This window comes from Gopherus evgoodei, chromosome 7 (genome assembly GCF_007399415.2).
Source record: "Gopherus evgoodei ecotype Sinaloan lineage chromosome 7, rGopEvg1_v1.p, whole genome shotgun sequence".
Taxonomy (NCBI): Eukaryota; Metazoa; Chordata; order Testudines; family Testudinidae; genus Gopherus; species Gopherus evgoodei.
Window position 1 is genome coordinate 59,031,455 of NC_044328.1, and position 21,285 is coordinate 59,052,739.

A 21,285-nucleotide genomic window follows, 5' to 3' on the forward strand; every position below is an offset into this window, starting at 1 on the left:
CATACCCTCATTTCCCACCCATTCCCACAACCCTCCAAGTTCACACCCTGGCTCTTTCCCAGCAATTTACTCCCCCAGCTCCTCCATTACCTCTGAGTCCTCCAAGCCTTTGCTTCTGAGGGGTATGGTAAATATAGTTCTGAATTGTAGTTTAAATGAATTATTACTCAGTTCTATATTAACATGCCTAGTAAGGAATCTATTTGTCAAAAAACATTTCCTGAATCTTTTTTTCTTGTCTGTATTGTCACAGACATACTTGGTGACAGATATTTTGAAAAAAATGACCAATAATAATTAAAACTGGTGTGATTATACTGTTATTTTGACAAATAAAATATGCAGAATTTTAAAACACTGCACATCATTTTTATTTTTTGGCGCAGAATTCCACCAGGAGTAAGTCTTGTACGCTGGCGTCTGTTTGAGTGGGCCCCCCTACTGCCCCGCTTACTGAGGTTAGCGTGTCCTCTCAGGAACAGACCAGCGGTTCTTTACCTCCCCCATGGGTAAGTACCGCAATGAGCAGCCTCTGGTATTACAGAGTTAAAGGAGCGGAGGTTTCTGTTGTGTAACGATCAGTCAAAGGGGCGGGACAGTCCTTTGTACGCAGGGTGACCGGCTCCCGAGCCGTGCTGCAGGCTGGGGCCCCACATCACTCCCACCCCAGCCAGGCTGCCTGCCCGGAGCTGACGCCACCAGGTGCCCGCTGCGATGCCGCAGCCCACGATCGGGTCCCCCAGAGCCAGGCACCGCCGCGCCCCGGCTCCGGCCCACACGCCGGGATCCCACCGTGCCCGGCTCTCCAAGGCGAGCTGCCCTCAGGCCGGGCCGATGTTCTGCCAGTGCCCAGCCCCGAGGGGGTTAACCCCGCCACCTTACTTACGTGACAGCCCCCGCACCAGCCCCACCACCAATCCTACCGCCCGGGTCACGCGGGCGGCTGCCTAGCGACAGGACGCTCCCACTTCGCGCGCTGCGGGGGTGTCTTCTGCGGCTGCGCGCTCCTCGGAGCGTCGGAGCAACGGCCCTTCCCTACACTGAACGCTCGTTGGTCCGCCGAGTCCCGTTTACTCATCACGCGCGCACGGTTCGGTGGCTCGCGCTGCACTGCTGCTTGGCCAACGCGCCCGGTAGGGCTCCCCGGCCGCGGCTGGGGGTCGCGCCCCCCTCCCCCGGGAACTGGGGTGGGGGCCTGAGCTCGGGCCTGATCCCCAGTCCGGCTCCGCTCCAGTGAATCTGGTCTGTGCGCGGCGCCGGGGCGCGGGGGAACCTTTCAAATTGGTTTCCCCTCTTGCGGGGGAGCTGCCGGCAGGGGACGCAATGGCCGGGGTCCCGTGCGGGTGGCTCTGCCCTGCCGATGGGCCTCCCGTGCGTCTGCGGGACCTTCTCAGCGCGCGCCCGTTCCCAGACCGCCTCCAGTCCGTTTATAGCAACAATGCACTAACCGCAGCTACTGGTCCTGGGTCTCCCAGCAGGGTCATAGTGTTCATAACAAATCATCTAAACCAGTGGTTTTCAACCTTACTTCATTTGTGGACCCCTAAACATTTCAGATAGAGGTGTGGACCCCTTTGGAAATTTTAGGCATAATCTGTGGACACCCCTCCGCCTCCACAGATTGAACACCACTGATGTAGCCCAAGCTAGATGGTGCTACAACTGTTGAAAATCAAAATACAAATACACGCAACCATAATTTTGGTTGCATTTTCACTTTCCTGGAAAGAGTTGTTTTTCCTCTCCATTCACCAGTATTAAAAACTGACAGATGAACCTTTTTGTTCTCATTCTTTGTTTATACAGAGAGAACAATCCTAAATTAGGTTTTAGCGCACCACAGATTGCACTGTGAACACTCCTGGCCTAAATAAAATGTTGACTAGGTCTTTTACATTGTTATGGTGCTTAAGTATTTGTAAGGGAGCTATTATTCTTGTATCTAAATTAGAAATATTCTTTACACTTGATATATTTTCTGCTTTCCAGTTTGACCCTCTACTTCAACTGTATGTAAAGGGCCAGTGCTTACTAAAAGGTTCAGAAAAAACTTATTTTGCAGATGATAGCAAAAAATGTATTTTAAGTTCTAAGTTTAACACTAAAAATGAAAGTGTATTCAAACTATTATTTTTTTCTGTGATCTTTTATTACTTCCAAAGCGTTGGGAATCGTATACTAAACAGACTGTGATTTCAATACTGTACTGACAATAAGCAATATTCAGTCAGTGTTCACACACAAATCCCAAAACAAGGATGTTAGTATTATCATTGTTATAGTCATATCATTATTATATTGTATAACAGTATTGTAGTAGTGCTAATATATTGGGTCCTGATCATACAAACACTTATACACATGCTTAAAACTTAGCTGACGTGAGGCTGTAGGAAAACAAAACCTGCATTTGGAGTCAATATATTTTTAATCTCATGAGTAGCAGAGATGAGACATATGCCCCTAAATGAAGTCCTTTATGCTATTTATACTTGTCTCATACCTAAGTATTCTTTTGTTGTAGAAATGGTTTAAACAAGAAAATCAAGCATCCCAAATAGAAAGTGTACAAACCATGCCAAGAATGTAAATATATTTGAAGAGTGGGTTGCAGAATCCTTTGAGGTGAGAGGAAACTAGAGAACTTTCAGGAGGTAACTGTGTTCAGATGTGCATTCTATGAAGGTGCATTGTGACAAAACACTGATACATGCCAGTGTGCCAGAAAGTAAGATTTGAACTTAACAGGAAGCATACTAAAGGGGAATCTGTGCAAGAGACCAGAAGGAAGGTAAATAGTCTGTGATGTTTCTGATCTCACTTGTGTCAAGAAACAAGTTCTCCTTCCTGCGTTTGTGACTTGCCTTTAGATAGGTCTGTTTTCTTCTTCTTAAATAGATCATATACAGAAATAATTTAAATTCTAAGTAGCTTCTAGGTTCCTTTGGAATCCACATTGAATTCAGTGAAGTGTCTATTTAGGGACAGAAAATAGCTAATTGGGATTATTTGAGAAGAGCTAATAGAATTTAGCACTATAAGGAAAGCTGTAGTGATCATATACTATTGTAACTGGAGATATGTGAATATTTCCTAAACTATGTTAAGCAACTAATGCTTCAAGGAAATTACATTTTGAAACAAATGGAGTAGAATTGTGCTCTCTATTTTGGATACATACAGGCAGGTGTAAAAGAGGTATGGTTCCTTGTACAGGCTATGCTGTACATATTGTAATAAATTCTCTCTGAACTGATGAGTTATATATATATCATTGTGCATCACCATCTGAAGTTCTATAAAACTAATTGACAGTGAGCCATGTTTAAGAGAGTTTGTTGTTTCCTTAAATGTAATTTAGTTAGAAAGATTGTTAAAACGTTTAAAACAACTGAAATGATATGTCCTTCAAGAAGTTATAACACTGTAAAGAAATTGGTACAACATAGATTCTAGTACTCTTAATTAAACTGAGTAATATTTTACTCAACAAGTAGTCCCATTTACCTCAATAGGACTTTTTTGTGGAGAAAGGTTATACTCAACGTAAGTAAGATATTGGAATCTGGCCTTACATAAACAGAATACAGTAAGAATAAACTTTAAAGCTTGTTTTTATTATTTCACTATCTGTATAACTATGGACAATGCTGGTGCTTCACTAGACTGGAGAACAAACGTATCCTGGGAAGTATATTATGTAAAATATTATTTTACAAACTGAATGAGCGGAGAATCAGAGATTTTGACTTCAATGGGAGCAAGAGCAAGCCTCATCTGATCTGCTCTTAATATGTTTCAAATATAGTTAGAAGACAGAGGGTCTAAGATTCTGAGGAAATTAAAAGCCAAATTCATGAATAATCACTGTAAATCATTGTTGAGAAAAATGCTCTATGAATGATGGTTTTTCTCAAAATATCTAGCAGATTGGCACTCTTGGCAAAGCCAAAGTTGTCTAAAGTTGAGGTGAAGTACTTTCTTAGGCAGTGTAAGTTCATACCAACTTCCAGGGTCTGCCTAGGCTTGTTTGTAAATTAAAGATGTTATTTGTTTGTAGGAAGGATGGTCTTGTGGTTAGGCACAGGACTGGGATGTCTCTTGCTTTATTCAAATCATACTATACTGGCATATAATATAGATTATTTATTTCAGAAAGTGCATGTCCATTTCATTTTCTGATTAAAATACATCAGATGTGTGTATGCTCTTTGTCAGTAACGCAGCATTAATGAAGATTTTTATGGATATAACCTACAAATTTGTTTTGATTGTATTCATGACTTTTATTCACCTAGCCACAGAAGAACAAGCTTTTATTCACAAGAATTCTTTCTGGAAGCTAAATCTGTCAAATCCTAGCATGAACAAATCTATTTATGAGAGTATTTGTATGGGAACTACTCTCATAGTCATTTTGCAAAGCTGTTTTAATTACTCTCACATTAGTCTGACACAAATATTCACAGATAATTTGTGAACAAAAAAGGGAATTCCAGTTTATAAAGTTTAGGCCATCTGATCAGGGAGCGGACACAATAGCATGTGATTTACATGACTAGGTCATAAAGTATGTATAGCAAATATTAATTGCAACCATCTCAAAAACTCTGTGATAAAATGTTCGTGCACAAAGTATTGAACACTTGTAAAAAATGAGCAAATTAGTATTTATTATTAGTAATACTGCAGTGCCTATAGACTCCCAACTCAGATTGGGACCCCTGTTGCTAGACATTGTTCACACAGTGAGAGAAAGTTTGTGCCTTGAAGAGCTTGCAGTCTAAATAGGCAAGATGGACAAAGGAGTAAGGGTACATCTTCACTACCTGCCGTATCGGCGGGTAGCAATCGATTGCTCAGGGATCGATATATCGCGTCTCATCTAGACGCGATATATCAGTCCCCGAACGCGCTTATATCGATTCCGTAACTCCACTGACCTGAACGGAGTTGCGTAATCGACAGGGGGAGCCGCGGACATCGATCCCGCGCCGTGAGGACGGTGAGTAATTCGATCTTAGATACTTCGACTTCAGCTACGTGAATAACGTAGCTGAAGTTGGGTATCTAAGATCGATTTTCCCCCGTAGTGTAGACCAGCCCTGAGATGGGAATCAACACAAATTACCTTTTCCAAAGTTATCCAGCAGGTCACGGCAGAACTGTGAATTCTGACTCTTAACCTAGTGCCTTGTGAACTAGATAACACTGTCTTTAATACAATGCACAACCTCTTCACAGAGCATTCACAAAAAAAGGGCTGACTTCATTGGCTAAACTATTTGATACGGTCTAGTCAGTAATTCTTAAAATATATTTTAGTTTAAATGGGGAATCACTGTTTAGTGTCTGCTTCCTTTACATTTTTCAGGAGGTGTGAATGGAGTCTGAATACCTCAAGAGATGCCTAGGAATATGCTTGGCAAAGGGACTTGCAGAAGTGGTAGAGCATCGGCCCATAGACCCAATAGAGTACCTGGCATACTGGATTTACAAATACAGGAGAAATTTAGATGAAGAACAACAGGTGGATCTCTCTGCATTTAAAATGATTACTGTTACTCTTTCACAAACTTTAATGAGAATATAGCCAATATTAGTTAATCTTTTTTCTAATTTGTCAATATCTTGCAATGACAGAGGAAGCAGGAGAGGGCAGAACTTGAGCAAGAGCGTGAGGAGGCACTGAAAGAACTAGAAATGTTAGAAAAAATGAAGGAAGAAGAACTCATGATCCAGCAGAAACTTGCAGAGGAGCAACAAGTATGGCAAAATATAGTAAATAATAAAAATAATTAAAATGTCTAGCAGATAATACTATGGCATTGACACCTCATAACTGAGGCTAAGTTTACTCACGGGTATATTTAGTAAAAGTCATGGACAGATCAGAGGGAGTAAGCAAAAATTCATGTCCGTGACCTGTCCATGACTTGTACTATATACCCCTGACTAAATCTTGGGTGCGATGGGGGGATGGAAGGATGAGGGGGCAGCCCAGTAGTGCTGTGGGTGCTCAGTGGTGGGGGCCGCGTGGCCTGGGATCCTTGCTGGTGCTGGGTGGGGGAGGAGGTTTGGCGGGGTTGGCAGGCTCCCTACCTGGTTCCGCATGGCTCTGTAGCTGTCCCTTGGCTCAGGGGTGGCCAGGGAGCTCCGCGCTCTGCCTGCTCCACAAGTGCTGGCTCCGCAGCACCCATTGGCTGGGAAATGTGGCCAGTGGGAGTTGCGAGGGTGGTGCCTGTGGGTGAAGGCAACATATAGAGCCGCCTTCGCGTGCCTCCGACTATGAGCTAAGGGAGAGACATGTTACCACTTCCAGGGAGCACCCTGAGGTAAGAGCTGGCCAGAGCCCTCACTCCTCCCACATGCCAACGCCCAGCCCTGAGCCCCTTCCCACACCCAAACGCCTGCTGCTGTTGGGGGAGGCAGGTGGTGGCCAGAGACTGCTCCAGCAGCAGCTTGTGTGGCTGGCCCAGGGGCTGCCTGAGCTCTTCAGGCGGCCCCCGGGCCAGTTGCACCAGCCGCTGCAGAAGTCATAGAGGTCCCTGAAAGTCACACAATCCATGACTTCGGTGACCTCCACGACTGACTCACAGCCTAACTCATAACACTGGTACAAGCCTAGATATGTATCTTATGGTTGACATATTGCATATGTCTGTATAATAGTGTTACAATAGCATAACATAAAAGCACTATGATGTGACTTGCATAAAGTATCTGTGCCAAATAATAAGTGACATGACCATCCAGAACATGGAAGTGGCTAAGCAAGGAAACTGACTTTGCAGTATGATCTCCTTAAATAATGCAGAACCCTGAGGCACAGAATACCCAATCTAAGGTTTCTCTAAGCATCACTAACTTACAATTGGCATAACAAGTGCTCGCGTTCACTATGCATAGTTGCCTGTCAATTAGGGCGGTCAATTGCAGTTAACTCATGCAATTAACTCAAAAATATTAATTGCTATTAAAAAATTAATTGTGATTAATTGCAGTTTTAATTGTACTGTTAAACCATAATAGAATACCAATTGAAATTTATTAAATATTTTTGGGTATTTTTCTACATTTTCAAATATATTGATTTCAATTACAACAAAGAATACAAAGTGTACAGTGTTCACTTCATATTATTCTTGATTACAAATATCTGCACTGTAAAAATGATAAACAAATAGTATTTTTCAATTCACCTCATGCAAGTACTGTAGTACAATATCTTTATCATGAAAGTGCAATTTACAAATGTAGATTTTTTTTACTACATAACTGCACTCAAAAACAAAGCTATGTAAAACATTAGAGTTTACAAGTCCTCTCAGACCTACTTCTTGTTCAGCCAACTGCTAAGACAGACAAGTTTGTTTACATTTACAGAAGATAATGCTGCCTGCTTCTTATTTACGTCACCTGAAAGTGAGAACAAGTGTTTGCATGGCACTTTTGTAGCTGGAGTTGCAAGTTATTTACATGCCAGATATGCTAACCATTTGTATGCCTCTAATTGCTTTGGCTACCATTCAAGAAAATATACTTCCATGCTGATGACACTTGTTAAAAAAATAGTGGGTTAATTAAATTTGTGACTGAATTCCTTGGGGGAGAATTGTATGTCTGCTGGTCTGTGTTTTACCTGCAGTCTGCCATATATTTCATGTTATATCAGTCTCAAATGATGACCCAGCATATGTTCATTTTAAGAATACTTACACTGCAGATTTGACAGAACATAAATAAGATACCAATATGAGATTTCTAAAGATAGCTACAGAACTTGACCCAACATTTTAAAATCTGAAGTGCCTTCCAAAATCTGAGAGGGACAAGGTGTGGAAGATGCTTTCAGAAGTTTTAAAAGAGCAGCACTCCGATGCAGAAACTACAGAACCCAAATCACCAAAAAAGAAAATCAACCTTCTGCTGGTAGCATCTGACTCAAACAATGAAAATGAACATGCATTGGTCCTCACTGTTTTGGATCATTATTGAGCAAAAGCGGTCATCAACATGGATGCATGTCCTTTGGAATGGTGGTCAAAGCATGAAGAGACATATGAATCTTCCCACATCTGGCCCGTAAATATCTTGCAATGCTGGCTACAACAGTGCCATATGAACCCTTGTTCTCACTTTCAGGTGACATTGTAAACAAGAAGCGGGCAGTATTTTCTCCTGCAAATGTAAACAAACTTGTTTGTCTGAGCAATTGGCTGAATAGGAAGTAAGACTGAGTGGACTTTCTAGGCTTTAAAGTTTTACATTGCTTTATTTTTGAGTGCAGTTATTTTTTTATGTAATTCTACATTTGTAAGTTCAACTTTCATGATAAAGAGATTGCACTACAGTATTTATATTGGGTGAATTGAAAAATACTATTTCTTTCGTTTTTTATAGTGCAAATATTTGAAATAAAAATAAATATAAAATGAGCACTGTACACTTTGTATTATGTATTTTAATTGAAATCAATATACTTGAAAATGTAGAAAACTTCCAAAAATATTTTAATAAATGTATTTTATGATTGTTTAAAAGCACGATTAATCGCAATTATTTTTTTAATTGCTTGACAGCCTTACTCTCCATGCACGTGGTACGTGTACTCAGTAGATGTTGACTGCTCCCTATATTGTGGCAGACAATCAACAGATGTGTAATTTACACACACACACAACTTTAAAAGTGGTTGCCATTCTCTGATCATGGAGCACAGCCACTGTGGTTCCCTGATCTGTGATGTAGCCTCCTATCCTATGTGGAGTTTAGAGGTGAGAATTTTTTGTTTTGTTTTGTTGCAAATATTTGTTTGAATTGGATGTTGAATTTTGATTTGATCATGTGTGCATTTTTGTCATGTTTGCTTTCAACAAATGTTATGTGAGCATTTGAGCATTTCTGTTATGAGTGTTCATGCAAAGTGAATGTTTCAATATTTTTAGAATACATGTTTAGGATGTATATTTGAGTATAAATTGCATAATTCATACTGTGTTAGTTAGTTACATACAAGCGCAGCTTCAAGCAAACCTAGGGAACCACTGCACAATTATTTGACTGGGCCCCACTTGCATGTCTGCCTTAATGTGTAACCTTCTTCATGTTACTTTGCCCAACTGCTCTGCTCTAACATCTGCATGTGGGAAGGGAAGGTAATAGTGAATGTATCCAGATATTGTGTGTTTGTGGAAAGAGTCGGGATTAGTGGATGGAGGTTTCCTGTTAAATAAAAGAAGGGAAAATCTGTGGTGTGGGATACCATGGTCTAAGGAGATGTCCTGATTCTTCATATGTCTCAATTTATCATCACAGTAGAGCTATTTCAGCATATAACCATTCTATAGAACTGAAACATGAAAAGTAAAGACTACACTCACATTTCTAGTTGGCCTTAGTAGAGCAGACCTCTGCCCCCAATGACCAAAAGCCACCTGTTTGAATGAGCAGTGTCTGAAATGGCCCCATGTGTATATCATATGGTACTGTTGCCATTCCCAGATTGGGATTGCTTACATAATTAACCATAACAGTGTAATCTAAGCATATGACAATCAAATATACAATTTTAAACTCGTGCTGCTCTCATTAGTTTAGTTGTATAAGTTATAGCATGAATTGCATATTGTATGTTTTTATACTTTTTAATTTACAATTTAAGAATTTGAAAACCGAATTATTTGCTGAATGATTTCAAATAATTAATACAGATGAATATATGATGTTATATCTGCATGTGGCTCACAAAGAAAGAAAAGGCTAAATTAATCAAATAAGTTATTTATTATGAATTTTCCCCTCAGCTTTGTCACAGAAAAGTCACATTTTTCAAGGGATTGGTTGTGAGTGGGTCACAGTTTTGAGTGACTACCTCTGGGAACATGCATGTGCTCTACATGACTGCATATGGCCAAAGAGAATCTGAATGCCACTTTTGGACTTAGTGGTCATGTTTATTAATATATTTTCACAAAATATTACAGCAAATAAAACAAGATTTTTGCTGTCAGCATTTGGTTCTCCAGCATAAGTGTTAATGAATAAAAAACATTATATATACTTAAATTATGTAGTTTTTGACATATGATGGCAGCAAAGACCTTAGGCCCAGATTTTTAAAGGTATGCAGACATTCATTCGTTCAACATTGCAACAGCTAACTGATTTAGGGGCCTAAATCTCATTTTCAAGACAGATTAGACATTTAGCAACCTAAACCACTTAGACTGTCAATGAGATTTTGGCTCCTATGTGCTTAAATCCCTTTTGAAATGAGATTTAGCCACCTAAATTAGTTAGACATTGCAACGCTAAATGCAGTAGCACCTAAAACACCTTTAAAAATCTGGGTCTTAAATTCTTGTGAGTTCTAGTTGTCTTCAAATGGACATTGGATTTGACCTTTAATGAGAGTGTGTGAGGGATGTATGCAAGGGTAAGGTCTTCAATTGTCTATTCCGTTTTCCCTTTGACAATTAAAAGACTTTGCTCTCCATTCTGGTCCACAACTGATAAGATTGTTGAATCACCTGATATTTCAACAAATCTAAACTTCTTATTATTTCAGTTATTGTATGTTTATGTTTTCAAGCATAAAATACATTGTAAATGGTGAAGAAAAAGTATGCAGCGTTGTTGTGCCATGTCAGTTCCAGGATATTAGAGAGATGAGGTGGGTGAGATAATATCTTTCATTGAACCGACTTATACTGGTGAGAGAGACAAGCTTTCAAGCTTACATAGAGCTCATCTTCAGGTCTAGGAAACTTAACCAGAATGTCACAGCTAAATACAAGATGGATAAGCCCCTTCATTTTCAGTTTAAACCAGTTTTTACTGAAAAAATCTCTGGTATTTTCAAAAAGTAATATTTCTTTTTTTTCTGTATAATTCAAACATATAAAAATAGCATGTTTTATTAGGAAAATACAGTACATTGCATGAGATATATATATTATGATAATATATTAGTTTGTGTGTATATTCAAAGCTGCCTGTTGAAGTAAGGCTATATATTAGTCTAGAAGATGCACACAATAAACAAACAGGCTTACATGCAAGCTCTGAAGTGCATGCACATCTGAACGTCCTGATGAATCACACACCCACCATGTACCCATTTCAGGCTGTTAGATAACGGTTTAAAGATTTGACTCACTAAAATGGGATGAAAACAAAAATCAGAATATGATTCAGAACACAAGGAAGTGTTCAAAAGTTTTAAAATAAACAAAATAGGAGAAAAGGATGAAGTTGAGTGTATGTGCTGCAAATGCTGTGGCATCATAGTTGACACTCAGGCCAACTGGATTAAAGAACATCTGGAGAGCAAATGACACATAAGACTAAAACAAGAAGGTGAAAATAGAAACAAGCAAACATTGGAATCAGCATTTGTCCGAGTATGGCAGAAAGAGCAAGATCAAAACGATGTAATAAGAGAATTTGTACATGCCCTCTGCTTTTCAGGGCCGCTGCTAAGCCTTGCTGAGGTCCTTTGGAGGACTTTGTATGAAATTTCTGTCCAGCAGAAAAATCTTTGCCAAATTCAATCCATATGACCAAGAAATATCTGGAGGAGAATGATGTGACCAACAAAATTAAAGGGAGGTTGACTGGAAATATAGTTAGTTCTTTGATTTTTGACGAATTGCCTGATGTTCTCAACCGGCTAATCCTCGTGATTTTGTTTTCATTTTTCATTTTGTTTTGGAGAAGCCTGCACTCATTTTGGCAGATCGTAGTTTGTAAAGTCAGCAGTCAAACAGTTGCAGCAGGTGTCAGTAAAACTTTAAACGAATATGCACTTATCTGGAAGGATTTCAGCTACAGTGAATTCTGAGTCAGCTTCTTACTGCGTGAAGTTAACATAAGATGTAAAGCTGAATGAAAAACCTAAATTGCTCTGTTTGTCTTGCCCAGCTCACTACTGCACATTGCTGTCTCTCATGCAACAGGGGTTCCCAAAATGGCTGATTTAAAAAATTCCATAATAGATGCCAGTGCAGTTTTCAAGCATTCAGATAAAAAAAATCTTCTATGATGTTTGCGAAAAGATCGCACTTGAATGCAGCATTTCAGTTCCAGTTGTACTGACAAGATGGTTTAGTCTGTATTTGGCTGCACAGAGAGTTCAGAAGGAAATAGGTGTATTAATGCAACTTTTAGATCACAAAGAGTTCAACAGTGGAAAAGACAAAAAGCTGAAATCTCAAGCAGCTATGTAAGAAATTAGGCAAAGCCTTTGTACAAAACTCTAATTCCTGATTGAAACACTTCAGTCGCTACATGAAGCACAGAAGAAATTGAAATCCACTTCTTTAACAGCTGTCTAATACAGAGGTGTCTGGCATTCTGGTTAACTTTCTCAAAAAAGCACATCTGGAGAGATTCCAGAAAAAAAACAATTTTTTTCATGTCTATTTTGCCAGTCACTGTACAGGAGGACCACCTTGCAAAAGCTTTCAAAAGTTTTTACGAAGAGCTGTCAAAGAAGTGGGAAGCTCGCAATACGTCCCCTGATGCTCGCAATATGTCCCCTGCAGCATTTCAGAGAGAATCTTATCATTCTGGAAAGTCATTGTGCTGTTTGACCCTCATCGTAAAAGTGTGGCCTCAGCTGATAAATGTAAAGAGTATGCCTGTATAATCTCCCTTTTTGTGGCTTCTAATGAAGAAAATACAAAACTGGAAAGTGTCTATATGGCAGTGCCTTCCACAGACAACCACTCCATCACTCCTCTTGAATTCTGGAAAATCCACCACACTGACTGTCCAACTTTGAGCTGTGCTGTCTCTTGCATCCTCAGTGTCTCTCCTGGCTCAGCTGTTGTGGAGAGAGTATTTTTGAAATTCAGCTACATCCAAGACTGTAGGAAAAGACTGCTTAAAAAAATTGCTGCAAGCCTACGCTACTCAGGAGTTTTGGAAATTACACTGAAGGACCTCACAATGGGTGTTTATAAATATTTTAAAATATTGGGTCCAGTTATTAAACGTAAATATTTATAGTCTAACAGTTTTAAGTCTACAACAGTAAACTGCTTATTCAAATGAAAAGCTTTATTTGGGGATTAGCGATATATTGTTTTCTTGAACTCAGAGCTGGCATTGTATTTTGAGTTCTGTTTTAGTTCTGCAGCAAACCACATTGAATTCCGTTCACAAAAGCATTAATCTGTTGAATGCTTTTTCCTCCTGTCCTTCCGTCCACCAAAATAAATCCCAGTATTTACCCAGAAAAATTAGTAAAAGTTTTTGCACCAATTTTCAGCGGTTTGTGTTGTTATAGTAATAAACACCGATACATGCCCAGGAAAAAATAAATAAAATAAAAACTGGAAACGATGAGCCATAAAGATGGGACAGATTGTTTAGCATAAGTAGTTAACACATACTTCAAGGGACTATTTAAGGTGAAGTGGTCCATTAACACCCCTCTAGATGTGGGGAGAAAACAAACATGGGGGGTTGCTAGTGGGTGATCATTGTAATAAGCCATAAATCTAGTGTCTCTATTCAGTCCATGATTTTTAGTGTCTAGTTATGAATTTAAGCTCCCTTGACATATGTTAACTACTTATGCTAAACAATCTGTTCCATCTTGTATTTACACCTCTATCCCGATATAACGCGGTTCTTGGGAGCCAAAAACCCTACCGCATTATAGGTGAAACCCCGTTATATCAGGGTAGCGGTAGCAGGGCTCCAGCAGTGATTTAAAGAGCCCAAGGCTCTGGCCGCGGGGAGCTGTAGGCCCTTTAAATCGCCACCTGAGCCCTGTTGCTGGAGCCCCAGGGTGGCGGTGGTAGGGCTCCGATGGTGATTTAAAGGGCCAGGGGCTCCCCGCAGCAGCTGGAGCCCTGGGCCCTTTAAATCGCCAGCTGAGCCTCACTGCTGCAGCCCCGGGGTAGCAGTGGCAGGGCTCCAGTGGTGATTTAAAGAGCCCCGGACTCCGGCCGCTGCGGGGAACCCAGGCCCTTTAAATCACTGGCCAAGCCCTGATGCTGCCGCTCCGATGCTGCAGTGATTTATAGGGCCCAGTGCCGATGATTTAAAGAGTCCGGCGCTCCCCACAGCAGCTGGAGCCTCGGGCCCTTTAAAGCGCTTCCCGAGTCCCGCCGCCGGAGCCCCAGGGTTACCACACTATATGCGAACCCATGTTATATCAGATCACGTTATGTTGGGGTAGAGGTGTAGTTGTAACACTGTGAATAGTTTGCAGACCTGAAGAAGAGGTGTGTAAGCTCAAAAGCTTATCTCTTTCACCAACAGAAGTTGGTCCAATAAAAGATATTACGTCATCATCTTGTCTCTTGAAAAAAAGTACATATATAAAACCTCTGCTTTGCAAACTTTAACACCAACATAGGTCAGCCTACTGTAGTTTGCTTTTTTTTCTCAATTTTTCCATGTTATATTGCTTCCATAAAATGGCTGCAGGCTCAACTGGAACGAGAACATGAGGAGGCTCAGCTGGAACTCGAAAGGGTAGAGAAAGAGAAAGCAGCAGAGCTGTCCTTGCAGCAAAAAGCTGAAAAGGTCTGACAAAGTTCCATTAATAATAATAATAATAATTAGATAATGTCACAGATCACCAACCAGCCTTTCCAAGATCCATGCTTAGATATCAAACATCCTCTCTGGTCAGCGCAGGAATTGTGTATGTATGCTTTTAGCCTATGGACATTTGACAAAAATGTCAAAATCTGTGAAAGAACATTTCTGGAATGCATGTTTAGCCCTGCAGCTTCATTTCAAATTTCCCGAGTTACACACTGGGCTGTACTGTCAGTCTCTTCAGCATATTTTTCATAACCAAGTATAAATGGTTTCAGAGTGCAGCTTAGTATACATTTGTTTGCTTAGTGGTGCTGCAGTCTTCCTTAGTTGTGAGTATGACAGTGTTTTTGTTTAAATGGGAACACAAGTGAATAACTTCTGCACTCATCCTATTTGTAAATGCAAACACACTTAGGGTTTGTCTGCACTAACAGTTTTGTTGATTTAGCTATGGTGTAGCTAACGCAGTAAACCTTCCTGCTGTGGATGCACTTATACTAGTATAGAAGTGTTTATACCAATATAGCTTATTCTGGCTTGTGAGGCAAAATAAATTATACTGTCATAAGGGATCTTTCTGCTGGTATATCTTTGTCTACATACAGCTTTAAAAAAAAACCAACACCCCAACTGACATGATTATATTGGTAAAACTTTTAAGTATAGACTAGCCTCCAGTATATGGGGTTCATCACAATCTAAAGGAGAATATTTTTCTCAAATCATTTTGTTAAAATATTGACAATGTATCACTCTAAATATCACACTTTATAAAAGTGAGATAGAGAAAAGGTACTACATGAAAACCTAAAGTTGTTCAAACTCCTCTAATAACAACTAATAGCCCTAACGATAATACATAGACCTTTTTCACACTTAATTTATTTATGCCAGGGCTTTGTTACCATAAATCTCTAATCTATGGAATCTGTTTATTTTCATTAGTTTAGTGCATACTAAGGTTCTTTAACATATCTTCAGAGTTCTTAAATATATTTATGACAAAATTAACAGAATTACTAATAACTCACAGTAAGCTTTGTAATTCAATTGTAGGAACCGGGGGATAAATCAAGGACATTAGCAGAGCTTACAGATAAATATGGAGCCCCTAATTTGACTCGAGTTGAGGAGATAGATGAGAGTGGGCAATCTGACGTAAGTACGAAAAAAAAAGGCTAAGTAATCCCTGTATAGAGATTTTTCTGTCCCTACTGATGCCTATACAGTTAAGGCTGTGTCAGCACTTCCATTATGGCCTAAAAAAGAGTATTTAGGCCATATTCTCCAGACCTTCTGAAGAGAGCTTTGGAATGCTCTCTCTGGTTGTTGTCTGCCAGTGGCCCCCACAGGCCATTCCCACAGTCAAGGATGAGTTGATTAGAGGAACTCTCTTGCCCTGCCTCATTTTCCCCCAGCTGTATCCATTTCAGCAGTTGAGGAAAACGGTGATGGAGCCAATGTGGTAAAGGAAATCCTTAAATTTCAAACTTTGTACATTCAGCGCGTTTTCCAAATGAAAGTTTCAATATTCCCAGGGGAGCAGCTACCTCCCTTTGCCTCTGTGATCATATGGCTATGATAAGTGCTAATTTAATCAACTGGTGGTGAATCTTGAGAGTAATTAGAGGCTCTTTCTTTTCCCGGTGTGCTAAAGCACACAGTCCTCACAATACTCCTTGAATCTGTCACTATAGGGAAGTGAGGGAACGTGAATCAGATTTTGACTTGTGCAAGGCATTGCAGCGTGTATAACAATACCTCTTGGGCCAGCTACTAGAAATGAAATCTATCCAGTTACATATATCTTGATGGTCAAAAGAATGTGTTAGATCCCACTTTTCAATTCAACATTTTTGAAATACATTGTTTTCAAGTAACAGAATATATTTTGTTTGAAATGATTGTGTAACTCAAGATACTGGTAAAGACTGTAGTTCCAGTATGCTGTTGCCAGAATTTTTTTTCTTTGAAATTCATTAAGTTATCTTGCCCATATTATTTTACTGTCAATAATGTAATTTCAGCTTTGATTTTACATTGCATGAGGAATTTTTGTTAACATGTTTTGGCTGTGATAGCCTGTTATTTTACATATGTTTTACAGTGGCTCTTATTTTTAATGTATCTAAGAATACATTTGAAGTCAAGTTTTCACAATTAAGCTCATGTAAGCATATGCATGCAATTGCAGGCATATTTGGTGTGTAGTTACTACTGCATTTTCACATGCAAATTGGATAATGAAATATACAAATAAGTAGTAATTATGTGTGTAGCCATTCACCTATGTAATTACCCAGTTTTAGGCATATAAATTAGGTTCACAGTTGTATAAGCATTAGTCTGGTGATGACACATTCTTTTTGCATTCTGGAAAGATATTGTCAGTGAGTTTTACATAAAAATGGTGGGACCAGATCAATATTTGTACAGTATTGTATACACTTGCACCTTTTAGTGCCCTTTGTTAGCTTGGGAATCAGGATATTTGTCTCTATACAGTCTTACTTGTTGATGGTAGAGGGGAATAAAAACTAAAGTGTTATTTCACTGAATAGGAGAATGCATAGTCATGCTGAAGGTTATCTAAACACTGTTTCTGTTTGCTTTGCTTTGTAGCATTTTTTACCAGTTTCTGTTAATACTGGTAATTCTTTTTCCTTTTTTTTTGGTCTTAGGCTGCACTGAATCTCACGGCTGAATCAGAGGAAGAAATCCCAACTGATATGAAAGTCGATTCCTGAAGTTTAGTGACTTACTGTAATTGTGTATTTAATGTATGGAATGAATTTATCAATGACACCTGGGGGTTTGAGAGTTAGATAACAAAATGTTTTAAGGCAGCTAATTTAAGGCAACTATCGTAAAAATAAAAATCATTCAAATTTTGGGAAAAACTGATTTGACTTCCTACTGATTACTAATTCATTTAGTGTTCTATGCATCAAGTTGTAAATACTGTACCTAGATTCAATGGAACCAGGAGAAACAATTTATTCTGAAGGGATACACTGAATTCCATGTAGTTAACTTTCAGACAAATATCGCAAAACTTAATATCCTGACTGGCCTTCATGAATATTAAATATTAAAGCTCTAGAAGTAACCTTAAGGATTCATCCTGATGTCATTGTCCAAAAATTCTCCTCTTTTCATTTATTAGATTTGTTACTGCTTCCATCCAGAACTACTTGCATTTCGTTAGTGGAAGAAATGATTCCTGTATGTACACTGTTTATAATAAAGGTCTTGATCTGAGTTCTCTAGGATCAATGGGGTTACTCATGTATTGAAAATTTTACAGATACTTAAGTGCTTTGCTGTCTGTAGGCTGCAGTACTCCATACTTTGTAGGATAAAGTCCAAAACGCTTTCAAATGAAAGGTGCTATGTAGAATATTAAATTACAATTGTTATCTGATGAATTCTTGTTAGTAATGGGCAAACCTCAAAAGGTTTTGAAGTTCACTTCAAATAGGCATCAGAAACATCATATCTGAAGGTTTCAGAGTAGCAGCCGTGTTAGTCTGTATCCGCAAAAAGAACAGGAGTACTTGTGGCACCTTAGAGACTAACAAATTTATTTGAGCATAAGCTTTCGTGGGCTACAGCCCACTTCTTCGGATGCTGAACTTAGCCTGATTTCCTGACCAAAGAGATTTCCAAAACTTTCTGGTTTTCTCCTGGCCAAAAATTCCACAATTATGGTATTTTTTTCTATATTTCATTACTTATATTCCCAGTTGAACCGAGCAAGTGCTGATGTGTCCATTTAAAAAACAAACTATAAGATCTTTACAACATTCAAATTTGTTTTGAGTTTGAGCTGGATATTTGATTGGTTAAGTTTTATCCAAATGGCTTCTTCTGTTCTTAATCAGATTACTTTTAACAAGGAAATGATGGTGCGTTGTTGCTGATTGTCAAGTGTTAACTTGCGTGCTCTAAATAGACACTGACTTGTCTGGAAAGGATACCAGAATGAACTGAGAAACTAGATGCCTCTTGGTTATAAAATAAAAATGTTTCTTTCCACCTCCGTGTCTTGTATCAGCACAGATTAGTTGAGCAATCAACATTCAGTTAAGATCAACAATATATAATAAAATATTACTCCATTACAAATTCAGTATATGGTTTCTTTAATTGATATTTTTGTGTTTTGGGATGAGAGAGAGATTTTGGGATAGCTTAGCAGTTTGATAATTAATCTGTGCTAAAGCTTGTTCTATGATTTCTTCTGCCCTTTATAAGATAGAAAATATGTAGACCCTACAGGCAAAGGTCAGTCATGCAATAAATATTTTTCTGTCCAGTTTGACTTGCTCTGTTCATATGCTAAAGCTGGCACTGAGCAGAAACCTGCCAAAATGTCGTGATTTAACACTATCGATTCATAATGAAATTCTCCAAGAAAATCTTTGCTCCTTGTGCACTCTCTGCTATTGATTCCTCACTTCAGTGCATTAGTGTCTTTGTTTCCATCTCTTAAAGTCAACAGAAAGATTCCCAATGGCTTTGAATCATGCTTTAATTTCATGCTGGAAAGTGGCATGGGGCTGATAGGTTAAATGCATCTTTGCAAAGTGCCAAAAATGCTGCATTGTAGCAACAAGTAAAAAATATGTAAAATAGCCTTGGATTTCTGTTGGCAAATAAATATGGAAAACCCAGAGCTATACTATTGCCCATGCATATTGATAGTTTTATGCTGTTTATTGGCATCTGCCTGTTTTAGAGAGAACCTTGCTTTAAAAACACAACAGTAGAGCAACAATAGTCTGGGACGCATTCCTACAAATTTTGATTCATGCAGCTATCCTTAATTATGTAAATAGTCTCATTAAGTAAATGGGACTATTTGTGTGAATAAGTGTTTAGAGGTTTGGGTTCCAGTGTTGCAGTGCATACATTTATTCTGAACTGTTGCATATTTGTCTAATTTTAATGGCAGCCATGTCTTCATATCCTATCCCTTAGTCAGCTTTGAAAATCTCAGCCTTGATATGTAATTAGGAAATACAACTAAAACACAAGACCACGGCCCTTAACATGCTAGTTAATAATTTCAGCTGTTGATTCCCTATCACACCAATAGAAACACAGTACCTACTTGTTATTTCATTCAGTCCCATTCCAATCACTTGGTTTCAAATAAACTGTTGATCTTGTTACACATACATCCACCAGGGTGGATATTATATCTTGGCATCACATGGCAGTATTTGTAATGTCCGTAACAATCTTGTTACAGTTTTTTTGTTTTGTTTTATAATTGTGGGTTTTCTTTGGATTCTTTCTGCTTAGACCAAATTCTGAATGAGCCCTCTTATTAAGTAGCAGCTTTCTATAGGCAGTGATTTATTTTCCAGTACTACCTGCTTAGAAGTGATTAAAGTGGATCAAATAAGGGCCAGATTCTGGCACCTTTACACCCTGCAGTTCATGAATACTGCTGCAATAGCCTAGAGGGCTCATAAAGGGTCTCAAATGGCTCCTAGGGGAATTCTGTCCGTCCCCCCCCCGTCCCTTTCAGGAATAGAACAGAGCTGATGTTTGTGGCCTTTCATAGAGACATTCCTGTGTGAGGACAGGGGTGAAAGAGGGAGTGGCCACAGCTCAGCACTACTCTGGGGTGCAGAGTAGTCCACAGATGGTCTGGGCAGGGCTTTTGCAAATTACAGAAGGGACCACTCCTGTCACCAGCGAGTCCTGGAATCCAGGGGTGCAAAGGTGGCTTAAAATCACCTTTGCCCTCTCCTCTTCTTGGCTGTGCATCCTGAGAGGCCCACGGAGTGGCATTTGTGTTGTGCTTAATACATACAAATTGAGAAGTTTTAATCCAATTAAATAGAGGATGAAATTTGACCATTGCTTGAATAAAATGGAAGGCACTGTATTGAGAACTGCAATCAGTAAGTGAAACTTAAGCTGCAGTATGATTTACCCTTAAAATATATTTGTGGGGAAAGGTAGAATTTGGGAGCAGGTGTCAGAAAATGTTGGGGAAAATATACTGCCAAAATATTGACAGAAGAATCATTAACGTGTTCTCTCTTCCTTAGAATGCCTGCAGGTTTATTTTGGCTAAAAGGAGACCCCATGTATAGACCATCCAAAGAATGTGCTGATAGTAGTGTGCCCCTCACAGCTGTTGCCATTCCTCCAGAGCTGAAGCAAGTGTAAGGAGGAAAGCAGATATGAAGACCAGAATAAGGTCTAAATGAATTAATTTAACTAGCCAGACCTCCAAAAAAAAAAGAGAGAGAAGCTCAGTTGCACACAGTAGGAAATGCTTACCTTTCAGGAGAAAAGGAATATACAGATAAATAAGGGGAGAGGAGGCTCATTGTTACTTCTTGTTAAAGGGTGGGAATGCAAAGCTCACCTTTCCCCATAGATCCCTGAGTGCCTGATGCCCTGGAAAATGAAAAGATTATATCCAAAATAGTATTTAGCTGTTATGCTTAGTAGTACAGAATTCTGCAATTAGACTCAACCCCTCAGCCTTAATTCATTTTGGTAATAACAGAAAATGAATTCTGTACCGTTTTGTGATGGCATCAGAGAAATATACAGCTCTAAAGGAAAGATTCAGTCATTTCCTTTGCAGCTTCAAACCCATCGGCCTAAAGTGGCTTGTTAACGTATGCTTAAACCTCTTGCAAACAGGTGGCTAATTCTGCCGTTTCACCAAGAGTAGTGCCAGAAGTGAAC

The 21,285-nt window shown here is 39.3% G+C and overlaps 1 protein-coding gene across 7 annotated transcripts; it reads left to right on the forward strand.

The window, feature by feature from the left end:
- Positions 1–451: 451 nt before the first annotated feature.
- LOC115655295 (DPY30 domain-containing protein 1-like) lies at positions 452–18,751 on the forward strand. Of its 7 annotated transcripts, none has more exons than XM_030570581.1 (7): positions 683–702; positions 2,525–2,625; positions 5,375–5,530; positions 5,644–5,766; positions 14,446–14,544; positions 15,622–15,723; positions 17,247–18,749. In XM_030570581.1, exons 3-7 carry the CDS (start codon positions 5,384–5,386, stop codon positions 17,310–17,312), a joined length of 537 nt encoding a protein of 178 aa, XP_030426441.1. In that variant the 5' UTR covers positions 683–702; positions 2,525–2,625; positions 5,375–5,383; the 3' UTR covers positions 17,313–18,749. The 7 variants fall into 7 exon arrangements, with proteins under 7 accessions (XP_030426444.1, XP_030426441.1, XP_030426440.1 ...); XM_030570580.1 differs by lacking the exon at positions 683–702 and adding an exon at positions 988–1,133 and having other exon boundaries at positions 2,525–2,654; XM_030570579.1 differs by lacking the exon at positions 683–702 and adding an exon at positions 989–1,133.
- The last annotated feature ends 2,534 nt before the right edge of the window (positions 18,752–21,285 follow it).